The following is a 16,620-nucleotide window of genomic DNA, read 5'->3' on the forward strand; positions in this document are numbered from 1 at the left end:
CCTGTAGAGCATCTTTATAGTCACCCAGTTATGTTGCGACATTTGATACACACAAAGCATTCCTCCGGTGTCAGTGAGTTATATGATCTCATGGTCATAGGAATAAATACTTGACACGCAGAAAACAGTAGCAACAAAATGACACGATCAACATGCTACGTCTATTAGTTTGGGTCTAGTCCATCACGTGATTCTCCCAATGACGTGATCCAGTTATCAAGCAACAACACCTTGTTCATAATCAGAAGACACTGTCTATCATCGATCAACTGGCTAGCCAACTAGAGGCATGCTAGGGACGGTGTTTTGTCTATGTATCCACACATGTAAATGAGTCTTCATTCAATACAATTATAGCATGGATAATAAACTATTATCTTGATACAGGAATTATAATAATAACTATTCATTTATTATTGCCTCTAGGGCATAATTCCAACATCCTCTGCCCTACTTCTTCCGCCTATAAATCCCCAAAAATTCCAAAACCACAGGAGAGAGCCACGAAAATACTTTTCCGCCGCCGCAAGCTTCAGTCTCCGCAAGATCCCATCTGGGGCACGTTCTGGTGCCCTGCCGGAGGGGGATTCGGACACGAAGGGCTTCTTCTTCAACACCATTGCCTCTCCGATGATGCGTGAGTAGTTCACCATAGACCTTCGGGTCCATAGCTAGTAGCTAGATGGCTTCTTCTCTGTCTTCGATCTTCAATACAAAGTTCTCCATGATCTTCATGGAGATCTATCCGATGTAATCTTCTTTTGCGGTGTGTTTGTCGAGATCTGATGAATTGTGGATTTATGATCAGATTATCTATTAATCTTATTTGAGTTTCTTCTGATCTCTTATATGCATGATTTCATATCCTTGTAATTCTCTTCGAGTTGTGGGTTTTGTTTGGCCAACTTGATCTATGATTCTTGCAATGGGAGAAGTGCTTGGTTTTGGGTTCATACCGTGCGGTGACCTCACCAAGTGACAGAAGGGGTGGCGAGGCACACATCCTGTTGTCGCCATCAAGGGTAAAAGGATGGGGTTTATATCTATTTCATGAATTTATCCCTCTACATCATGTCATCTTGCTTAAGGCGTTACTCTGTTTGTCATGAACTCAATACACTAGATGCATGCTGGATAGCGGTCGACGTGTGGAGTAATAGTAGTAGATGCAGAAAGTATCGGTCTACTTGTCTCGGACGTGATGCCTATATGTATGATCATTGCCTTAGATATCGTCATGACTTTGCGCGGTTCTATCATTTGCTCGACAGTAATTCGTTTACCCACCGTAAGATTTGCTATCATGAGAGAAGCCTCTAGTGAACACTATGGCCCCCGGGTCTACTTCACATCATATTTTCAGCCCTACACTTTTACTTTGTTGCACTTTCCGCCTTCAAATCTCACCTTGCAATCAATCGTGAAGGGATAGACAACCCCTTTGTAGCGTTGGGTGCAAGTTTGCTATTTTTGCGCAGGTACGGTGGAGACTTGGCTTGATACTCCTACTGGATTGATACCTTGGTTCTCAAACTGAGGGAAATACTTACTGCTACTGTGCTGCATCACCCTTTCCTCTTCAAGGGAAAAACCAACGCAAGCTCAAGATTTTGCTAGGATTGATAAACTAGAGGATGTTATAACCAACTTGGGTTCCGCTTTTGCCGCTGTGCAGAACACTCCAAATTTTGCCCATAATAAGGCCACCAAGTCTGTTTTTGTTCCTAAAAATAGTGGTGAACCATCTAGTCAGAGAGATGAAGACCTTAAGATGATGAATGTTCACCCTACTTATGTTTTGAGTACCAAAGACGACGATACGTGATTCTTTCGCCTTATGCCTAGCTAAGGGCGTTAAACAATAGTGTTTTTGGGAGGCAAACCAATGAATTTATCTTTGTTTTTTTGCTTTCTGTTTTGTTGCGTCCGCACCATCATAATTCTGTTATGATTGTGTTTTTTGTGTTTCTTTTTGTGTTTGAGCCAAGTAAAACCTTTATGACTAGTTTTGGTGATGGTTGTTTGATCATGCTGGAAAAGACAGAAACTTTTCGCTCATGAAATTAGTTTTCATTTTTATCCAGAAAGAGCTTTTCAGTTGATTCTTTTTGCTGCTGGTTGACATGCCAATTTCCCAAATTGTCGTAATTGTTCAGAATTTTTGAGATACAGAAGTATACGAAGTATACAGATTGCTACAGAATGGTCTATTTTTGACAGATTCTGTTTTTGTTCTGTTGATTGCTTATTTTGATGAAACTATGGATACTATCGGGGGTACTAGCCATGGAAAAGTGAGAATACATTAATCTAACTCCAATATAAAAAGAAATCAAGTTTGCTACGGTACCTAAAGAGGTGGTAGTTTGTTTTCTTGTGCTAATGATATCATGAGTTTCTGATTAAGTTTTGTGTTGTGAAGTTTTCAAGTTTTGGGTGATGTTCTCATGGACAAAGGGATAAAGAGTGGAAAGATCTCAAGCTTGGGGATTCCCAAGGAATCCCAACCCAAATTCAAGGACACCAAGAAGCCTAAGCTTGGGGATGCCCCGGGAAGGCATCCCCTCTTTCGTCTTCAACCCATCGGTAACATTACTTGGAGCTATATTTTTATTCACCACATGATATGTGTTTTGCTTGGAGCGTCGTGTATTATAGGAGTCTTTTCTTTTTGTTGTGTCACAATCATCCTTGTTGCACACCTTTTGAGAGAGACATGCACACATCGTGAATTTTCTAGAACACGCATTCAGCTTCGCTTATATCTTTTGAGTTAGGCAATTTAGCTCACATGTGCTTCACTTATACCTTTTGAGCTAGATAACTTTGCTCTAAGTGCTTCACTTAGATATTTAGAGCACGGCGGTGTCATATTTTGGAGAAATAAGAACTCTCGATCTTCACTTATATCTTTTTAAGAGTGCTCTCTCTGAGTAACTTGGTAGTTGGCTTGTGCTATGAAAGTAGTCCTAAAAGATGATAGGCGTCCAAAGAGGATACAATAAAACTTCCATATTCTTGTGCATTGATTAGAAAGACAAGTTTGATTCCTCTCAATTAGTTTTGAGACATGGATTTGGTAATATTAAGAGACATGTTAGTAGGGTGTTGTGAATCTAGAAATACTTGTGATGAAGTTAGTGATTCCCGTAACATGCACGTATGGTGAACCTCTATGTTAGGAAGTCGGAGCATAATTGATTTATTGATTGTCATCCTTTGTGTTGTGGTCGAGATCGCGCGATGGTTAACACCTACCAACCCTTCCCCTAGGAGTATGCGTTTAGCACTTTGTTTCGATTACTAATAAAAACTTTCGCAATAAGTATGTCAGTTCTTCATGACTAATGTGAGTCAGTGGTATAGATGCACTTTCGCCTTCCACCATTGCTAGCCTCTCTAGTGCCACACAACTTTCGCCGGTACACAAAACCACCATAGACCTTCCTCAAAACAGCCACCATACCTACCTATCATGGCCTTTTCATAGCCATTCCGAGATATATTGCCATGTAACTCCCACCGTTCCGTCTCATGACTTGTGTCGTCACTTACATATTGCCATTGCATGATCGTAAGATAGCTAGCGAGTCATACGCCAAGCTAGATCGTTGCACATCCCGGTACACTGCCGGAGGCATTTCCAATAGAGTCATCATCGTTCTAAGCATTGAGCTGTGAGTAAATGAAAGTGTGATGATCATCACTATTAGAGGATTGTCCCATGTGAGGAAAAAAAGAGGCCAAAGTTTCCCACACAAAAAAAGAGAGAGAAAGAGAGAGATATGGAAAGAGGCCAAAGAGCCCAAACAAAAAAAAGAGAAAAAGAGAGAAGGGACAATGCTACTATCTTTTTCCACACTTGTGCTTCATAATAGCACCATGTTCTTCATGATTGAGAGTCTCTTGTTTTGTCACCACCATATACTAGTGGGAATCTTCATTATATAACTTGGCTTGTATATTCCAATGATTGGCTTCCTCAAAATTGCCCGAGGTCTTCGTGAGCAAGCAAGTTGGATGCACACCCACTAGTTCTCCTTTTGAGCTTTCACACACTTATAGCTCTAAGTGCATCCATTGCATGGTAATCCCTACTCTTTCACATTGATATATATATTGATGGGCATCTCCATAGCCCTTTGATATGCCGAGTCAATGTGACCATCCCCTCCTTTTTGCCTCACAACCTTCACGACACTCTATTCCACTTATAAGTGATATATCCATGGCTCACCCTCATATATTGCGTGAGAGTTGAAAAAGGTTTGAGAAAGTAAGAGTGCTAAAACAATTACTTGGCCAATACCGGGGTTGTGCATGATTTAAATTCGTTGTGTGGGGATGATGGAGCATAGCCAGACTATATGATTTTTTAGGGATAACTTTCTTTGGCCTTGTTATTTCGAAAGTTCATGATTACCTTGCTAGTTTGCTTGAAGTATTATTGTTTTCATGTCAATAGCAAACTATTGTTTTGAATCTTACGGATCTGAACATTCATGTCACATGAAAGAAGTTACAAAGGACAAATATGCTAGGTAGCATTCCACATCAAAAATTCAGTCTTTATCACTTCCCTACTTGAGGACGAGCAGGAGTTAAGCTTGGGGATGCTTGATACGTCTCCAACGTATCTATAATTTTTTATGGTTCCATGCTATTATCTTGTCAAACTTTGGATGTTTTGTATGCCTTTTATATCTTTTTTGGGACCAACTTATTAACTCAGTGACAAGTGCCAGTTCCAGTTTTTTCCGTGTTTTTGTCCCTTTTCAGAGGAGAATACTAAACGGAGTCCAAACGGAATAAAACCTCCGAAAAGATTTTTTTCCAGAGCAGAAGATACGTAGGGAGCTTGAGAACCAAGGCAGAGGGCACCAGGGGAGGCCACAAGCCCCCTAGCCGCGGCCTGGGAGGGGGGTCGCGCCTATCAGGCTTGTGGGCCCCCTATGGCCCCTCTGCCCCTACTTCTTCCGCCTATAAATCCCCGTAAATTCCAAATCCACGGGAGAGAGCCACGAAAGTACTTTTCCGCCGCCGCAACCTTCTGTCTCCGCAATATCCCATCTGGGCACGTTCTGGTGCCCTGCCGGAGGGGGGATTCGGACACGGATGGCTTCTTCATCAACACCATTGCCTCTCCGATGATGCGTGAGTAGTTCACCATAGACCTTCGGGTCCATAGCTAGTAGCTAGATGGATTCTTCTCTCTCTTGGATCTTCAATACAAAGTTCTCCATGATCTTCATGGAGATCTATCCGATGTAATCTTCTTTTGCGGTGTGTTTGTCGAGATACGTTGAATTGTGGATTTATGATCAGATTATCTATGAATCTTTTTTGAGTTTCTTCTGATCTCTTATATGCATGATTTCATATCCTTGTAATTCTCTTTGAGTTGTGGGTTTTGTTTGGCCAACTTGATCTATGATTCTTGCAATGGGAGAAGTGCTTGGTTTTGGTTTCATACCGTGCGGTGACCTCACCCAGTGATAGAAGGGGTAGCAAGGCACGCATCCTGTTGTTGCCATCAAGGATAAAAAGATGGGGTCTATATCTATTGCATGAATTTATCCCTCTACATCATGTCATCTTGCTTAAGGCGTTACTCTGTTTGTCATGAACTCAATACACTAGATGCGTGCTGGATAGCGGTCGATGTGTGGAGTAATAGTAGTAGATGCAGAAAGTATGGGTCTACTTGTCTCGGACGTGATGCCTATATGTATGATCATTGCCTTAGATATCGTCATGACTTTGCGCGGTTCTATCAATTGCTCGACAGTAATTTGTTCACCCACCGTAATATTTGCTATCATGAGAGAAGCCTCTAGTGAACACTATGGCCCCCGGGTCTACTTCACATCATATTTTCAGCCCTACACTTTTACTTTGTTGCACTTTCCGCCTTCAGATCTCACCTTGCAATCAATCGTGAAGGGATTGGCAACCTCTTTGTAGCGTTGGGTGCAAGTTTGTTGTTATTGCGTAGGTACAGTGGAGAATTGGCTTGATACTCCTACTGGATTGATACCTTGGTTCTCAAAATGAGGGAAATACTTACTGCTACTATGCTGCATCACCCTTTCCTCTTCAAGGGAAAAACCAACGCAAGCTCAAGAGGTAGCATTGTCCTACATGAAACGCTGCACGAAATTCATACAAAGAAACTACATGGAGTTATCTTTAATAGGATTTCGAGAAAGCATATGATAAAGTGAAATGGAAATTTCTTCAATATGCCTTACGTATGAAAGGATTCAATGAAAGATGGAGATATCAGGTTGATACTTCCATTCAGAAAGGTAGTTTGGGGGTTAAAGTTAATGGTGACATTGGCCATTTTTACAGATTTTTACAGATCGCGTTTCTTCTGGCGAAGTGATGAGGCTAAGAAGAAATACAGGTTGACATGTTGGGATATTATATGTAGACCAAAAGACCAGGGGGGGTTGGGCATTGAAAATTTGGAAGTAAAGAACATATGCGTGCTTAGCAAATGGCTTTACAGGTTATCCACAGAGACCCCGAGGGGACGTGGATTCGAATATTGAGGAATAAATACTTACATTCCAAGACTTTAGCACAGATTACATCTAGATCAAACGACCCACCTTTCTTAAAAGGGTTAATGAAGATAAAAGTGACTTTTTTCAGAGGGTCAAATTTGTGGTTGGTGATGGTGCCTCACCAAGATTTTGAAAAGATACTTGGCTTGGGGATACTCCTTTAGCACTTCAATATCATATGCTTTATAATATTGCACAACGTAAAAAGAACTATGTGTCCACGGTACTACAATCGGTACCTCTTAATATGCAGTTCAGGCGAGCTTTAGTGGGAGCACGCTGAAACGCATGGTTACATCTGGTCAAAAGACTTATGCAGGTACAATTATCTGACCATACAAAATAGTGTTCGGTGGACTTTAGCTGTGAATGGTGTATTCTCAATAAAGTCCATGTACACCGATCTAATAAACACTGGACCACTCCCCAGATCATTACATATTTTGAATATCAAAGTGCCTCTTAGGAGTAAAAAATTTATATGGTTTATATACAAAGGGGTGGTATTAACCAAAGATAACTTGATAAAACGAAGATGGGGAGGCAGACCTAACTATTGTTATTGTGATAAAAAAAACAATAAGACACATATTTCTAGATTGGACTCTTGTAAAACTACTCTGGCGCACTGTTGATATAGCTTTTAATGTTACCCCACCTACACGCATTAGTTCGTTATTTACAACGTGGCTCAACGGAGTAGACGTTAAAATATCAAAACTTGTCAGAATTGGGGTATGTGCTTTATTTTGGGCTATATGAAATACCAGGAATGACATGATTTTTAATGACAAGAACTTCAACAATTTTTGCAGGTTATCTTCAGAGCGACGTCTTGGATCTGTACGTGGTCGTTACTCAGCCATGCAGACTCTAAGGAACTTATGGATATTGGATGCAACCGATGGGAGATGGTCGCACGGGCTATCTTCAGCCGATTTGGATGGTGTGTTAATAATAGGTTAGGTGCATAGGCATCGTAGTATGCTTTTAGCTACGTCGGATATGACAGTTTTCTTTTCATTTCATGTTTGTTTTGATTATGAGCTTCAGAGCTTTATAGATCTAAGACTATGTTTGAACCTATTTTAATAAGATGACTGCATGCATCATCGATTGATGCAGAGGCCGAAGGCTCGGTTCCTCTTTTTTCAAAAAAAAAAAGAAAAGAAAGAAAAGATGACCGGCTACCGGATCATCGTCCAGTTTGCGGGTCGGTGTTGGAAATGCCCTACGGCAAACTAACTGAAGATTTTCGGGAAGTGCCCAAACCTGCTTGCCCATCGTTCAGCAATGCAAAACTCAGAAGCTACATGCATTCCGCTAGCTACTGAGAGTCGTGGACGGATGAGAATCCACAAAGGATAATTCATGCTCAAGCGGGCGGGACACCTTTTCTCTCGCCCAGCATGGGTGGTCTGTTTTGCCCTTGCTATTCTTCTGGCACTTTCTCATTCAGGCCCAACACGAAAGATAAGGTCCGGCTTAGCAGTACCACCACCCCGACCCCCGAATGACAAACGCCTATCTGTGTTCCGATGGCGTGGTGAACAGAGGCACATGAGGTGCCTGCATCGGCAACGCGTGGCGACATGGTACTGTACTACAGTACTGTCTAACCGCCCGGCCTTTGGCACGGTTGCTTCATCAGCAGAGAAAGCTAGCCGGTCGATCGACAGAGAGCAGGCTAGCTAGCCAGAATCGGCACTCAAATGCGGCCTGGGCTATATCTATCTATATCTAACCAATTTATGGCGCGGCCCGGACTTGGTCAGATTCTGTTACGCGTAGTTTTCAAGCGCTCGATGGTTTGGACAGCCGCATGTTCCGCTGACCTACGAGTGATTGGTTTGTCGTCCCATCGATCCATCTCTACGTACCTAGCCGGTCGCATGCATGTACTTGCATCCGAGCTCGAACTGATCTCCTCTTCGGTGCGTGCGTACGATCGGGTCATCGATATGCGTGCACGTGCATGTGTTCATACAAGCACGGAGCTGAAGTTACTGCAGAGGTAAACACTGTCATTCTGTGCTAAAATTACCGTCAAGAAACTCAGCGGCGGCGTGGTGACTGGCGACATGCATGCATGCCGGCCGCGCCGGAGTCCGAAACAACAGTATCTGTGTTCTTGGTTGGTGTTGCGGGTCGGTTGGCCATTTGATCCCGCTGTCTCTGGGCATATCTTTGGACAGGGATGTGGGCGGCAATTTCGCAGATCTTGTGAATGATCGATCACGCAGTAAACAAGAAGTGGCGGAGAGTGGACTAATACACACCACATGGCATGCCGCGCTCGCGATCTACGGGCCGGTGAAGAATGAATCGCTTCGAGCCGTGCGCGCGCGGGCAGGTCGTCGATCGGAGGCGGGGTGATCGTCGCCGGGAAGCGATGCAGCTGCCGGCCTTTCCAGCGGCACGTACGCCATGAGAAGCAACTCGCGCACGCGCCGTGTCGGCAGGGAGCGCCGATCGAGTCGCCTTTTGCGTGCTCCCGCGCGCGCGCGCGTCTGTGGCGAGGCGAAGCGAGGGGTACGTACGATCGATCGGCTGTTGATTCAATTCGTGCTTTCCTCCAGAGTAGTAGTATACGCTATTTCTTGGGCCAAGGGGAGGGGTGCCGATCCCGACGCTGTGCCAAGTGGTGCCGAATCCAATAGAAAAACCGTCCCAACTTTTTGTTACCGCCCGGGGAAGCAAGAACGCAAGATCCAGCTTTTACACGGACTTTGCTTCGGTGAAATGCTCGACGATCTCGTGTTTTTTTCGTAGGGTGCAAACCATCGGATACGTGCGTAGTGGGACATAATTGGGTGCGGATTGTCGCCAGCGATTCAGCCAAGAGCCTACACGGATATTTATGTTTCCAGATCTCAGGCTAGACTGACGCTAGACCTACGTAATAAAAGTGATTATACATGATTATTTCCTCTTGTTTTATTCCCTAAGCTTAGAGCATGATTAATAGTATAGCCAACTGCTGACTATAAGCCATCTTATAACCCATCTTATAACTAACTTGTACAATAGTTAGCTATAAAAGAATACTACTTTTATCATATATGGTCCACCTTTAATTCTCACAAATCACCTACGAGCACGTGCTACTGAGAGCCCGCTTTCCTTCTCTTTCATCCAACTCAGCAAAAATATACTATTTTAATCCTTACAACCTGCTGACTGTACCTTATTGTACTTGCTCTTAGGCGGCTAGGGCAAGTTTTTTCCTTTAGACTTCACTGGCGCAGCCATGGATTTAACGCCCCTCAGCCAGTTGCTCCGACGGCCATGCGGGGAGGAGAATTCTAGTGCATCCGCTCCCGTCAGTAGGCTCCGGTTCGTAGTTTAGGTTAGAGTTTTTTGGTCCTGGAGGTACGACACTTGGGCAGACGACGGTTTTTTTTCCGAGTTTGTCTATCGGGTTTTAATCTCCCTCGAGTTTATTTCTTTTGACGTGGCCGACTGAGCTCTGGTATAGATTCTTATTGTCTCTTTGGGATGGTAGGGTTGAAGTTTTTTGTCATGAGTCGAGATTCGACGTCAGCTGTTTCTGATGTATGCATGAATTTAACAGGGATAACTTCGGCTTTAGGTCTTCCGACTATCATCGACAAGGTTAAGCATGCTCTGGCAGGCTAGATGTGACCACGGCGTGTTGACGGCTCCTTCTAGCAACAATAGTAGTCGTTCGATGGTGTCTGAATCTCAACTAATTTCTTTTATATTTGTTATTCTTTGTACTTCAATGAATTTTTGAATAGCAACGTGTGGGATTGTGATGTGTGTGTGTGTTGTTGGGTGGGGGGGGGGGGGGAGGCGGTGTAGAAAAAAGTTTACGTAGATCTTTTTTAGCTACCTGTAAAATTATTATTTTCGCTCAGGCTAGGGTAGGAAAAAGAAAAACATGTGCCCGTTCTAGAAAACCTACTAGCCGGTAAGTGTGAAAGCAAACTACGTGGCCCTGACTCCACATCGAGGACCGGCGCTTCATCTCACTCAAACTTTTTAAAGCACGTTGTAGACACGAACACTCGTCCTGTCGTCCATACACATATACACATATAGTAGTACAATCTTGTGCATTACCTTCCTTATATTAGCTGCGGAAATGAGAATTTGATCTACTTTTTTTATGAAACGGCTCATAAATGAAGTATCAAACACTCTCATACAGAAAGGCATAATTACATCCAAGTTTTTAGGGTGCCTAAGTTTTTTCCCTCATGCATGCGTCATGATCATAACTTGATGCCACATCTGGACCTCCACCTCGGCAGAGTAAATTGTTTTAAACTCAGGATCTTGTGGAAGCAGTGGCCAGAAAGTCATCCATGGAGACAAGGAGACCAATAATTCTAGACCTATGAGCCCTTTACAAGGTCATTACGGAGCCTTCCTATAATATTCTCAGCCCTCCTGGATTTTCTACGGGTTGGCCTGCCTCACTCTCCTTGCGCCGCACGGGCTTTGCTACACGGCTAACCCTAGTGGTGGCGAGTGGGATTAGATCACGGGGGTAGCGGCTAGGGTTAGGTCGCGCGGGCCTTTCTCATGAAGCGGGATCCCAACGTAGCATTTGGGTAAACAAATGATCATCAGGTTTACACCTATATATTTTCATCGAGAGAATTGTTGTATTTGTATTATTATATTCTCTCTGTAAACTAATATAAATATATTTAGATAACTAAAATAGTGGTGTAAACCCTCTTATATTAATTTACGGAGGGAGTACTTAACTATACTCAACTAATTAAGGTAGGGATGGAAATAAAGCAAACTAATGGCAACGCTAATCAAATGAACAGAAATGGTAGAAACGTGCCTTGCACATCGTAAGTGCATATAACATATGATTAGGCGAACAGCTCAAATTATCCCTCATGTGTCCATTTTATTCATTTGCACCATTATGATTTGAGCACGAGAAAGGCCCAAAATTATGATGAGTAGAAGATTGTAGGGCATGTTAGGATAATACGAGTTTGCAGTATTTTATGCACAACTAGTATCATACGTGCACCAAGAACACATGCAAGCGGACTGCATTTATTTGCTGGGTCCAGCTACAGCTCAGTCTAGAAATTTGGTCTTTGCGAGACAGGTTAAGGAAAAAAAAAAGGTCAGACCTGGTTAAAAGAAGACAAAACAAGCAGCTAGCTAGAGGCTTGAAGGATGGCTAAACTGATCATCAACGGGATACACTTTTCAGAAAATCTCACTCAAATGAATATTAATAATATTTTATACATGTTTTATTACAGCATCGGTGTAAATGTGTAATTTTATTAGTAGGCCCAGATGGCATAGACACATGCATGGTGACACACAACTGACAACCCATGAGTAAAGCACTCCCCGATTACCATCCATCCTCTCTCTATAAAACCCGTCCCACTCGTACTTCTCGCTCACACAAACCAGCGAGCTGATATTACTACGGCATCCTGACGAACCTGGGCTCAGAAACCTTCTCCAGCAGAGAGTCACACAGCCCCCCTTCACAGTGCGGTGCCATGCCGGAAGCACCGAGTGCCCTGCCAGCTCCCGCCTCCGGCTACGCCCCCGGGGCGCACCGCGAGGCGCTCGACTTCATCGAGCACGTCACCGCGAACGCTGGGAAGGTGCAGCAGCGCCTTCTCGCCGAGATTCTGGCGCAGAACGCGACGGCGGAGTACCTGCGCCGACACGGCGTCTCCTGCAGCAGCAGCCCCCTCGATGCCGTGGACGTCTTCCGCCGCTGCGTCCCGCTCGTGACCTACGAGGACCTCCAGCCGGACATACTCCGCATCGCCAACGGTGACACCTCGCCGATCCTCTCCGGCAAGCCCATCTCCGAGTTCCTCACAAGGTATGCATGACAACTTGACAAGTACATCTACTCATGTGCATACGCGGACATATGCATGGATGTCTACGGGCTAACTCGCCTCGCGCAATGGTTTGTTTTGTGTGCACCAGCTCCGGCACTTCCGGAGGGGAGCGGAAGCTCATGCCGACCATCGCCGACGAGCTGGACAGGCGTTCGCTGCTCTACAGTCTACTGATGCCGGTGATGAGCCAGTCGCTGCCCGGGCTGGACAAGGGCAAGGCGATGTACCTGCTCTTCGTGAAGGCCGAGTCGCGAACGCCGGGAGGGCTCGCCGCGCGGCCGGTGTTGACAAGTTACTACCGGAGCCGGCAGTTTCTCGACAGGCCGCACGACCCGTACACGGCGTACACGAGCCCCAACGAGGCCATCTTGTGCGTGGACTCCTACCAGAGCATGTATGCCCAGCTGCTCTGCGGCCTCGTGCACCGCACCGACGTGCTGCGCGTCGGCGCCGTGTTCGCTTCGGGCTTCCTCCGCGCCATACGCTTCCTAGAGAAGCACTGGCGGCGCCTGTGCCACGACATCCGCACCGGCGAGCTCGACCCGGAGATCACCGACCGCGCGGTGCGCGACGCCGTCGGGAGGTTGCTCTGCGCCAACCCAGCCCTCGCCAGCGAGATCGAGGCCGAGTGTTCAAAGCCGTCGTGGGAGGGCATCATCCGACGCCTGTGGCCTCGCACCAAGTACATCGACGTGATCGTGACCGGCGCCATGTCGCAGTACATCCAGACCCTCGAGTTCTACGGCGGCGGACTGCCGCTCATCTGCACCATGTACGCTTCCTCCGAGTGCTACTTCGGCCTCAACCTCAACCCCATGTGCAAGCCGGGCGACGTCGCATACACCCTCGTTCCCACCATGTGCTACTTCGAGTTCCTCCCTGTCCATTGCAGCAACGCCAATGCCGAGCCGAGCCACCACGATCTTGTCGATCTAGTGGATGTGAAGCTCGGCCACGACTACGAGCTCGTGGTAACCACCTTCTCAGGTATGCATGTATGACTCGGTCGCATCTTCAACATACATTCTGTAACAGCTAGCCTAATGTTTTGTTGCCTCGACGATCTGATTTTTTAGCAACACTAACATTATCCATATATGTATGTGATTTTCACAGGTTTGTGTCGGTATCGTGTGGGCGACGTACTGAGGGTAGCAGGGTTCAAGAACGAGGCGCCCATGTTCAGCTTCGTGCGACGGCGGAACGTGGCGCTGAGCATCGACTCCGACAAGACGGACGAGACGGAGCTGCATACGGCGGTGAGCAGCGCGATGCAGCACCTGGCCCCGTTCGGCGCATCGCTGGTGGAGTACACCAGCTACGCCGACACAGCCGCCATCCCAGGCCATTACGTCTTGTTCTGGGAGCTGCGCGAGGGAAGCACGCCGGTGCCGGCCTCCGTGTTCGAGGAGTGCTGCCTGTCCGTGGAGGAGGCCCTGAACAGCGTGTACCGGCAGTGCCGCGCCTGCGACAGGTCCATCGGCCCCCTTGAGATCCGCGTTGTGTCCGAGGGCACCTTCGAGAAACTCATGGACTACGCGCTCAGCCAGGGCGCCTCCATCAACCAGTACAAGGCGCCGCGGTGCGTGCGCCCAGGACCGGTCGTCGAGCTTCTGGACGCGAGGATGCAGGCCAGCTACTTCAGCCCCAAGTGCCCGAAATGGAGCCCCGGGAACAAGCAATGGAACACCTCCAACAAGGAGCTGTTGAGCATCGGAGACGCCTAGTTTGCTTGCTAGCTAGCCAGCTCATGGGCTGGGCTGGAAGAGGATGACTATGCATGGCATGCATCATGATCGATGCGTTACTGTAGGGGCTACGATATCTCGTACTATTTCAACTTCTCAGGCAGTGAGGAATAGTTATCAAAATTATGACTTAGTTAGCTAGGGTTCCTACGTATGTCTGCTATTACTATTTTTGTAATCTTCTCTATTTGGGCCGCCTTTTATGTAGAACTACCTGCCAATTACGTTGATTAAACCAGCACGTACCGCAAGTGCATTCCAAAGATAGTTTATCCCAATATGGTATGGACTTCTAGTCTCTATGAGAAATCAGTTATCTACACACAATGCATGCTGAAGCTAGCAAAGAGTACAAGAAAAACTGTTAGATTATTCGGGACACAGGATCACATGCATGGTTCTAGTATCTTACATATCATATTCGTGGATCACAAAATTTAATGCGTTCAGTTCAAGCTTTTGAATCAATTAATTGTTGTCTGCATCTATCATATCAGAACCGAAATATTGGTTGAGTTACAGCATACATTTTTGGACAGTACTCCGCGCCCGCGTTAGGTTTGGGCCGGCCGGCCCCAGCCTTCCGATCGAGCTTTCTCATGCGTTCCTTCTTCCTCCCGGCGCAAAAATCTTGCAGCGCTTCGTTGCCCTTTCCTCCCCCGGCCTCTTGCTTGTAGCTCCGCCCGTTGGCTCATCGTCGCCGCTCGCCAGAGCAGCTCATGCCCTGCTTGTGCCTCGTGTGGTTCTTGTCGATCACCGGTCCTCGTCGCCGTCGGTCCTCGTCGCCCCTTCCTCCCCGCCATGGATGAGCTCTCCGCTGGCCTTGAAGCTCGCCTTCGCTCGCCATGGAGCAGTTGAGATAGGGGATGCAACTCGCTATGTCATCGGTTGTAGCAAAACGAAACATCGGTTATAGCAAAAATCACGACGCTATATGCGATGTAGCAAAATGCGACACCGGTGGTAGCAAAAATACGGTGCCGGTTGTAGCAAATTTCGATGCCGGTTGAAGCCTGTAGTAAAATTACGCCTTCAGCCATGGACGCAACTTCGTCGGCCATGGAGCAGTTGAGAGAGGCGATGCAGCTCGCCATGTCATCAGTTGTAGCAAAATGAAACACGGGTTATAGCAAAAATCGCGACGCCATGTGCGATGTAGCAAAATGCGACACCGGTGATAGCAAAATACAGTGTCGGTTGTAGCAAATGTCGACACCGATTGTAGAAAATTTTGACACCGGTTGTAACAAAAATGATGATGATCGTGGTGCCCGTGGTGACCATGCAGCTTCACCGGACCGTCGTTGCAGCTCTCCTAGACGCATAGACTGGGCGGCAGCACCGACGACGACAAGGTCGCATGGGCTGGTGCAGGCGCGAGGGGAGGTCGTCCATGGCCATCGCTCCTGATCGAAACGGGGAGGGGACAAGAAAGATGCGAATCTCGAGTGGGAAAGCGCGCGTTGCTGGGTCGTCAGGTCACGCCCGATCGAGAACGCTCGGCGGGCGCGCCGGATCGAAACGTTTCCTTAATTTTTTTACAGGCCACCAACTTAAAGAGCAAACTAGTACAAATTTTACTCTATGAATTGGAGATGGTAGCTAGGTTGAACCAATATAGATAGGACCGCAATATCAATCTGAACGTTCGCCCTGTTGTGTCTGTTCCCCATGGACGGGGGATGGAAAGTCTCCTAAGAGCATATAATAATGGGTTTATAGCCCGTTTACATGATATTTTTGTCTATATAGAAAAGGGGGACATGGAAAAATGATGAAAGTGAGCTATAGTGCAAGAGTCTAACTATATGTGCAGTCTTAACCAAATGCAATAAATATAAAAAAGAGATAGAGATAAGGTAAAAAAATACTTTCATAGCCAACCTTATTGTATGAGTAAATATAAGTATGATAGAAATAATTTGCTATCCATGGTGATAGTTATACATGGCCCCAATTTTTATCTTTAATTAATTTAGTAAACTATTTTGAAATATGAAAAATAACTTTATAGCGCAAATATCATGGTTTTGGACTAGCCAGACAAGCAAACATGCAATTATGCCAAAAAGGCAAGGAAAAAGACCGAAAGAAGTAACAAACGCCCTTTTTACACAACGAAAAGACACTTGTGTCAAAAAGGTAACAAAAAGGAAAATTACAAATAAGAGAAAGTCATTCATATATAACAAAAATGTACTTGTGCCAATGCCATTGAAATCCGACACCTCATATATGAAAAAAGACATTTATACCAAAGGATGTGCAGCTATCACAATACATAGGAAATTGTCTCTTATAAGTATGACTATATATGTATGACATGTCAACATTATATATCCATCAGTTGACAATATTATTAACCATGCTCTAACATGAATCCCTTTGAGAACCTTATCACTAACGAAGACCCCAGAAGGCTAATTA

The 16,620-nt window shown here is 45.7% G+C and overlaps 1 protein-coding gene across 1 annotated transcript; it reads left to right on the forward strand.

Annotated features, from left to right (window-relative positions):
- The first annotated feature begins 11,985 nt into the window (after positions 1-11,985).
- Positions 11,986-14,471, forward strand: LOC123440343 (probable indole-3-acetic acid-amido synthetase GH3.1). The gene is made up of 3 exons (XM_045116915.1): positions 11,986-12,423; positions 12,534-13,432; positions 13,562-14,471. Exons 1-3 carry the CDS (start codon positions 12,089-12,091, stop codon positions 14,170-14,172), a joined length of 1,845 nt encoding a protein of 614 aa, XP_044972850.1. The 5' UTR covers positions 11,986-12,088; the 3' UTR covers positions 14,173-14,471.
- Positions 14,472-16,620: the final 2,149 nt, after the last annotated feature.

The sequence above is a fragment of the Hordeum vulgare genome, chromosome 3H (genome assembly GCF_904849725.1).
Source record: "Hordeum vulgare subsp. vulgare chromosome 3H, MorexV3_pseudomolecules_assembly, whole genome shotgun sequence".
NCBI lineage: Eukaryota > Viridiplantae > Streptophyta > Magnoliopsida > Poales > Poaceae > Hordeum > Hordeum vulgare.

Excerpts from the sequence above, each read along its gene's own strand:
- LOC123440343 (XM_045116915.1), top strand. The coding sequence starts at position 12,089 with ATGCCGGAAGCACCGAGTGCCCTGCCAGCTCCCGCCTCCGGCTACGCC. Across the intron at positions 12,424-12,533 it reads ATCTCCGAGTTCCTCACAAG|CTCCGGCACTTCCGGAGGGG; the intron begins GTATGCATGACA and ends TGTGTGCACCAG. Across the intron at positions 13,433-13,561 it reads CGTGGTAACCACCTTCTCAG|GTTTGTGTCGGTATCGTGTG; the intron begins GTATGCATGTAT and ends TGATTTTCACAG.